General features: G+C 29.1%; 1 protein-coding gene across 1 annotated transcript; it reads left to right on the forward strand.

Annotated features, from left to right (window-relative positions):
- Window positions 1-1382: 1382 nt before the first annotated feature.
- On the forward strand, window positions 1383-3785 carry LOC145749871 (protein unc-93 homolog A-like). The gene is made up of 7 exons (XM_082565751.1): window positions 1383-1695; window positions 1838-2034; window positions 2176-2258; window positions 2339-2690; window positions 2806-2967; window positions 3185-3422; window positions 3529-3785. The coding sequence occupies exons 1-7, from the start codon at window positions 1383-1385 to the stop codon at window positions 3783-3785; spliced, it is 1602 nt and encodes a 533-aa protein (XP_082421877.1).
- The last annotated feature ends 4895 nt before the right edge of the window (window positions 3786-8680 follow it).

Here is an 8680-nt window from a genome sequence, read left to right on the forward strand (position 1 = left end):
TATATTGATTTTGTTTTGTTTGGCAGAGCTATTATAAATGTGGTTTGTCTGTGGTGGTGTAGCGAATTTATCAATTTTAGGAACTGTCCTTACTTGTTGGTTGTTTACAAGAATATAAAATTCTGGGTAATTCTTACTGAAATAAATTCTAAATTCAAGTTAAGTCGAAATCCATTATTGAGTGGCGTCCGTTCAATATAACGAAATTGCCTGTTTTTTTAAAAAACAAATCTGTTTTTAAAACAAACATTTGCACTTGATAAAAAGCAGTAATAAATCGTTGAAAAAATGATTCAATACCAGAAAAAAACGAGGTTAGAGTTCCCATGTGAAAGGAGTTGTTAAATAACCCGCAAATTCGATAAACAAGTTATAGTTAAAAGCATTGGAACTTGTTAAAATAGGGAAGAAAAATACGCCAAAGCTTGTCAGCAAATAAATAACAATTCCATTTCAAATTAACATCAAAAAAAATATTTGTTTAGAAAATTTAAAGTTAGCTTATGCGGATTTATTTAACATAAGCTACTGTGAGATTGGTCAAGAGCGAAGGAAATCCAAATTGTTTGCGTTGTTGACTAAAATTGAATTTAATGCTAATATATAATTTTTAAATTTGGTAGTTTGTTCCATAAAGTTATGCCCAAAATGTTTTTTGTGTTACGCTATTGATTTTAGGTTCATTTAAAACGCAAGCTGTGTCTAAAGTAGTCAGTTACTTCGGGCTGGGAACAGCGCAAGAAAATACAGCTTCTTGTGTTTTTGGACGAATAATATAAGCACTGAATTAATTATTAGATTTTTTATTAAAAAAATGTTTTTTTGTCAACATTTTTAAATTTAGAAAAAATTTTTTTTTAGAAAAAAAAAAAAAAAAAATTGACTTAATTATTTAAATTTTGTGTATTAAGTAATAATTAAACATATTTTAAAAACTTTTAAAAATTTTATACTATAAAATAGTTTATTTATATCATAAATGTTACATTTTTTAGTATTAAAATTACAGTTAGAGTATAAAAATGTACGGTAGTATTATTTTTCTTAAAGAGCTTTCTATAAACCTTTTTTTAATAACAACAATTTTCCGCTCATTGCAAATTAAAAATGCAAACACAAGATGTTTTTGAATTAAAAAAACGCAACATTGCGCAAAAAAACGTTCTTCCCGTTTATTCGTCAATTGTTTGTTTTAAAACCGATGTCCAGTAAAATTTTAAGAAATGTTTACTAAGCTTGTTTTAAATGTTTGTTCTTAGCTCTATACTTAAAAAATTTGCTGTATTTACGTTGAGACTATGAAAGTATATAACTTAATTAAACGTTGTTTTTTCTTTAGCTTTCTGAAACCATTTTTAAAATAGAAAAAAAGGTAGCAAAATATGGATGCTCGTTTAGAATTACCTGATAAAAGGCTTTACAAAGATGCAAGACGTCTAATTACTGTTCAGTGCTATTACCTCGGATCTGCAGCAGTGCTTCTGTATTCAGCATTTATAGGAGTGGTGTGTCTTCAGTCTTCAATTAATATAGATAATGAACTTGGCACTACGAACCTAGCTGTAGCCTATGCAACCTCGGCAATTATTGGAATAACTTTTAACTCGTATATACTACGTCGTTTAGGCCCTAGACGGGCTTTACTTTTAGCCGATGTAATGTATCTGATCTATACACTTGTTAACCTTTATCCAAGTAAGAAATACAAAACAACTATAATGTATAAAAATTAGTTTAAAAAATGGTGTTTTTTTAATGTAAAAATTGTTAAAAGAAGAGCCCCAATATTTTTAAATCACTTTGCTTTTAGAGCCCTTTGTCTTAATTACTGGTGCAGTCTGTATCGGAATTGGCCAGGTGATAACCTATTCCTCGTTTTTCGCATTTTTATCACATTATGGAAGCAAGTACTATCAAGTTAAACAAGAAGAGGCTCGAATTTTTCAGTTTGATTCTGCAAAAATTGAAACAGACGCTGGAGTTTATATCCGTAGATTTACTGGAAAATTCTTCGCTATTATGTCAAGTTATTTAGTAAGAAACATTGTATTTTATTTAAATAAAATTTCATTTAACATTTATTCCCAAATTATATTTTTTGATAATTTTTATATGTAAGTGATTTAATAAATTTCTTCATCAAAAAAAAATTTTTGCGATGCAAAATGTTTTTAGGTAATTGGGAATTTAGCAACCTACGCCATTATTTGCCTTGGAAAAACTTTTCACGACAACGAAGTTATCAATAGCCAACCAAAGTAATAACAATATATTGGACGTAAATACTATTTCATCTTAATTACCGATTTAATTTACTCTTCTAAATTTTTGTTACCAGAAACCTTATACCATCCAATATATCTTATTTTACAACACCGGTTAGTAATAATGCCAGCACGACACATTCAATAATGTACTGTGCATCAAAACAATGTTCCTACGCCCAAAAATCAGTCGAAAACGACGCAAACAACTACGAAATTACAAGTTTTACGCTGAAGTTGTTGTTATTTGGATTTTATGCTGTTTTACAATTACTCGGATTTTTTATACATCTTTGTTTTATAAAATATCCGATAGAAATTCAGCCTTTAAATACAGATGTTAAACTTCTTGAATGTGCTGAGAAAAATGAATTGCAAATAAACAACGAAAATACTGCGAAAATTAAAGCAAAAAATAAAAATCTTGTAAGTAACGAAATAACTTGAAAGTTTAAAACTTTAATAAAAAAAGTTTTTTTTTTAAACTAAAAAAAAAAGAAAAACTGAAATAAAATATTTAAAAAAAAAATTGTATTTTTAGGTTCTTAAAATTTTGAAAAACTTAGTAGAGCTTGGCAAACATATGTTAACAAAACAGCAGTTACTAATCATTCCAATGAACTTACATTTTGGGCTTATTACAGCCTTTCTATTTGGGGATTTCACGCGTTCTTACATATCTTGCCTTTTGTCTGTCGAAAATGTAAGTCAAAAAACCATTATAACTTGTGCAAAAAATGGTCAACTATTAAAAAAAGTTGGTTAAGGTTTTAATGACAACCCCTTAACTAATCAACAGATTTATTTTTAATTAAAACAAGATTACTCTACATTTTTGTAACTTTATTAAATTTATATAGACATCGTTTTTGATTTTATATTTAACGTTAAATCAGCATTACGTATTACATTTTCACCAGGTCGGTTTAGTGATGTCCTTCGTAGGCGCAGTTGGTATTTTGTCGTGTATATTTTATGAAAAGTTTTCACCAAGACTCGGGCGAGCTTGTTTCGGTTTGTTTGCATTTGTACTTGAGATGATTATTTTGTTTCTATCTTTGTTTTGGATACCAACTGAGAAAACGAAATGGATTGTGCCTTGTATCCTAGCAGTGCTTTGGGCAGTTTCGGACGGGTTTAGGCAATCTAACATTGCAGGTAAGTTTTTACAACTATTACTTTAAGCAATGCTAGTCATATGTAATTGCCAGCGTTAGGTGTAAAAAATAGTATTTTAATTAGCATAAACATTTTTTTTTCGTAGCAACTTATGTGGAATATTTTCCGGTTAACGGTGAAGTGGCTTACAGTGCCTTTTGCGTTCTTTCTGCCCTAGGATCTGCTCTAATGTACTTATCTGGCCGATACCTATGCGTATACCACAAGCTTTACGTTTTAATTGGATTTTCTATCGTGGGATTTGCTAGCTTTCTATGTGCTGAATACTTGTTTAAGTCGCAATGCGATAGAAAAAAAGTTGCCACTAAAGCTTTAGGTGATAAAAAAATGATGTTGCAATAGTTTCAAATAATGGTAAAAGCGTGCGTTTGTAATTCAAATTAATATGAAAAAATCGAATATTTTAGTTATGTGATTTCGTGCCTTCTTTCAGCTCTGGTCATTTAACAAAAACTTTAAATTCCGCTGATAGGCAATCGAACCTAATATAAAACAATTTGCAAAACATTAAAAGTTCACTATGAAAATTTACAGCTCAGTTTTACAAATAAATCAGTAGTATGATATTAAAACCTACTATGGTAAAGAAATTACTCTTTAAGGCCCGTTCACACGGCGTACGCAACGCAACGTAACTTATTGTAAGATTTCGCAACAATTTAAAATGAACAGAGTCGTTCACACGTACGAAAGTTTGCGTAAGTTACGTAAGATTCGGTAAAGTTTTGTAGCCGAAGCGAAATTTACGCAAGATTTCGTAAGCGGTATACTTTTATTAGATATTTTGTATTTGTTAATCCCTAGAACTCCTAAAGTTACGTAACGCAACGCATTGCAACGCAACGTTACCTTGTCGTGTGAACAGGCCTTTACTCTTTAAATATTTCAAATTAATTTTTTGGCAACTTTTTATACATGGAAATATTTTTCTATTAATTTAAGTTCTTTGTTTTTTGATTTCACCAAATCACATAAGTGCAATTTTTTTTCATTATTAGCACTATTAGTAAACTCTATGCCTCTAAAACGGTTAAATACCTTTTAATTAATTTTTTTAAGTCTTAAAAGTTAATTTGTTATACACCTATATTTGTTTAGATTAAATTTCATATGCAATTATTAGTTTTGACTCTGTGTTGTTATTTAAACAGTTTAAAAACCATTATTTACAAACTTCAAAAAACTCCTAGACCTAACGAACAATCTAAAAAAAAGATTATAGTCCAAAAAAATTTTTTTTTAAATTAAAATTTTTTTCCAAATTTAAAAAAAAATTTTATTATTAAAACCGCACTAGTTAAACTAACATAAAAATATTATAATCCTATAACAATATACAAAAGAGTAATGACAAAATTATTATATTTTTGCGAAATCGCGAATGTCGTAATTAACATTCAAGAAAAAACATTTTTCAAAAAATGGTTTACAACAAAAGTTAAAGCAATTTTATATCTCGCGAACTGATAACCTATTGACCCTTAGCCTAATATAATATAGACCGACAAAATTTTTCTAAAATTTTTTTTTCCAAATTTAAAAATAAATGTTACTAGATTTATTTGATAAATAAAATATGGTTCGAAATCGTTTGATTCTTTTTTATAAATATAATTTATTTAGTAAGTTTATTAATTAAATTATAAATTTAAATATGAACTTTTTTATATTTAAACCTAATTTTAACAAACAAACACGCATTCATTGATATTGTAATATAAAAGTAAACTAAATTTAAAAGCAAAATACCGATCTTAATTTTTTAGTAATCAAACGAGTATTAAAATATAATAATAACAAAACAATTAAAAAAAAATATTTTACACATTTTTTACTTATATTTTAACATTTTACTTAAATTTTCAACCAATATTTTTTACTTTAATGGACAGCGAAAAGGACGATTTTTGACGGCGACCAGAACGCTATTAAATTATTCAAGCGTTAAACTCACACTGATTCATTATTTTATAAAAAAAAACAAAAATAATGATTAAACGATATTTAGCTAGAGTTAAATCTTCCTTTTAAATAGCAACATACAAAATAATAATACTAACAACATATTAAAATTTCAGAAAATTTAATCTTTAAATTTTAATAATAAAATATATTAATTAGTAATTAGTGACATTTAAATGTCGTAAATAGGAGGTTTGCGATTCGTTGGGATAATAACAAACATACTGAAAATTTAGAATTTTAAAGAACAAAAGTTATTTTCCCTCAAAATTCGGTCAAATAAGAATAAAAACAACTAGATTTATTTAATAAATAAAATATGGTTCGAAATTATTTGATTATTTTTAAAAACTATTAATAAATAAAGCTACGCATAAACATTACTTAATTATAAATATTAACTAAATTAATAAATCAATTATTACGTATTTAGTTATAAAACTAAAATCATATTAAATGATTGTACTAAAAAAATTTCAAAACAAAATTATTTTAAATGTTTTTTAAAAAAAAAATCCTTTTTAAGTAATTAATATTATAATATAAAACTGTTACGTTTATAATATAAAACTATTTATTATGTATTATAATTTAAAACATAATAATAAAAATATTCACAATAACAACTCGTTTTGAAATCTAAGATTTTGAAGCATAATAATTATTACAACAAAAATAATCCCGACTAGTAAGGTCGTGGTAAAAAAAAATTGAAATGTTACCGAAGAAAAGCGTAATTCGTTTCAGGCAATCAGCGCCGAAGTTAGCGAAGCGCAGAATTTAAGAGAAGCGCTTTTAGGTTTTGTGTTAAAACATGTGGTATATAGTTTAATAGTAAGTTTATAAAACTAATATTTAATTAAATATTTAAAATTAATAAAGTTTTCTATTTTAAATTGTTTCGTAAGATAACGACGTTGTTAGTTTTTTATAATTTGATTAGTTAAGAAACTATTTCTTTATACGCCTTTAGCATAATGCGTTGCGGATGAATACAACTGACGTCACAACTGACGTCACAACTTGACTTCTTGGATCGGCTTGTCCGCCATTAAGTTTAAGTTAGTCTGTGTTCAGGATGTTTGTTTTATGTTTTAGCTAAGTTGAGAGTTTAAGCCATGTCGAAAGCGTCTTTAGGACGAAGCCATCTTTTTCTTTAACAAATCAAGTTAAGTGAATTATTTTATAATTTTTAGTAGTTATTTTTTTAGTGTATATGGTGTTGTTTAATTGGTTATGCAGTGCGTTAGGGGTAGGATCGTGCGCGTATCGATACATTCGTTGTTTTAATGTTTGGCGTATTGCGTTTAACAGTCCGCGTATTTATTAAACAACACTATTTAAAAGCGTATCAATAAATAATACCTAACTAAACATTTTAACTGCCCCCAGTTTATACTTGCAGTTGTAGATGACGATCTCGCAGATTGGAAGAGTCTGGTGATGATCTGACGAGAAATAGGTACTAATTAGGCGATTCTACGGTGATTTAAAGAGAAATTGAAGAGTGTGATGTGGGCCTCAGGTAGTTGTAAATTTAGGCTTTGATGAGGTGTGAGGAAAAGACCAAAAAGGTGATTTCTTAAGCATTCCGGTAAGATACTTGTTTTTCGAAAAATATATATATTAAATAGATAATAAATTTATTTATCATTGTACAACTTTTACATGTTTCCCTCATAAACTATGGCTACACCCTAGCTTTGAAGGCTATGGTCCAACTTGTAAAGTTTTAAGATATTATTGATTACAGATATTATACTAAAAATGACCTAATACTAAGATCAGCCTAGTTGGATTAGGCGGGTCGTCAGTCTTGCTTTAAATTGAATTCGTGCGCGTGTTGCAACACATTGCTCCGTTCGTCGCTTCAGTTTGCGTCGCTATCGTTGTTCGCCGCTTTCGACGCTATCGTTGTTCGCCGCTTTCGACGCTATCGTTGTTCGCCGCTTTCGACGCTATCGTTGTTCGCCGCTTTCGACGCTATCGTTGTTCGCCGCAATCGTCGCTTCCGTTATTCGCCGCTTTCGTCGATCGCTTCAGTTGTTACGCTAGTTTGCGTCAATTTCGTTGTTCGTCGCTTCCGTCGCTTTAGTTGTAACATTGTCAGTTTGCGTGCGTCAATTTGAGTCGCTTTGGCTGTAAAGTTGTCAGTTTGCGTCGGTTTAGTTGTTTTTTTCCTAAGGTTTTAGATGACAACTTTGTGGAGCCGAGGGATCTGATGATGATGATGATAAAATGAGGTAAAGAGAAAATAGGTAACCTATAGTCCCTTGACCAACTAGGTAAAATGTTAACTAATTAACTAATATTTTTTCTATTTAGACATATATAACTGCTTTCCAGCATTCTTATTAAGGTTTCAGAAGACGATTTTGTGAAGCTAAAGGATTTAATGAGGAATAAAGAACAACATCTGGAGGATCTGATGATGATTTCATGAAAAATGAATAAACTTTTGAAGGATCTAATGAGGAATCGAGAAAGATAGGTAACATGTAGTCTTCTGAAAAACAAGGTAGTCTGTTAACCAATTTTAATTTTTAGTTTGACATAGATAACTGCTTTTTAGCTTTCTTTTTAAGGTTTCAGATTTCAGATGACGATCTTGTGAACCTGGAGGATCTGATGAGGAATAGAGGAACATCTAGAGGATCTGATGATTATTTCATGAAGAATAAAGGAACATCTGCAGGATCTAATGAGGAATCGAGAAAGATAGGTAACATAAAGTCTTCTGAACAACAAAATAATATGTTAACTAATTTTAATTTTTAATTAGACATATGTAACTGCTTTTTAGCTTTCTTTTTGAGGTTTTAGATTTCAGATGACGATCTCGTGAACCTGGAGGATCTGATGAGGAATAGAGGAACATCTGGAGGATCTAATGGTGATTTCATAAGAAATAAAGGAACATCTGGAGGATCTAATGAGAAATCAAGAAAGATAAGTAAAATGTAGTCTTCCGAACAACATGGTAATCTGTTAACCAATTTTAATTTTTAATTAGACATAAATAACTGCTTTTTAGCTTTCTTTTTAAGGTTTTAGATTTCAGATGGCGATATCTCGTGAACCTGGAGGATCTGATCAGGAATAGAGGAACATCTGGAGGATCGAATGGTGATTTCATAAGAAATAAAGGAACATCTGGAGGATCTAATGAGGAATCGAGAAAGATAGGTAACATGTAGTCTTCTGAACAATGAGGTAATATTTTAACTAATTTTAATTTTTAATTAGACATATATAACTGCTTTTTAGCTTTTTTT

The sequence above is a fragment of the Corella eumyota genome, chromosome 4 (genome assembly GCF_963082875.1).
Source record: "Corella eumyota chromosome 4, kaCorEumy4.1, whole genome shotgun sequence".
NCBI lineage: Eukaryota > Metazoa > Chordata > Ascidiacea > Phlebobranchia > Corellidae > Corella > Corella eumyota.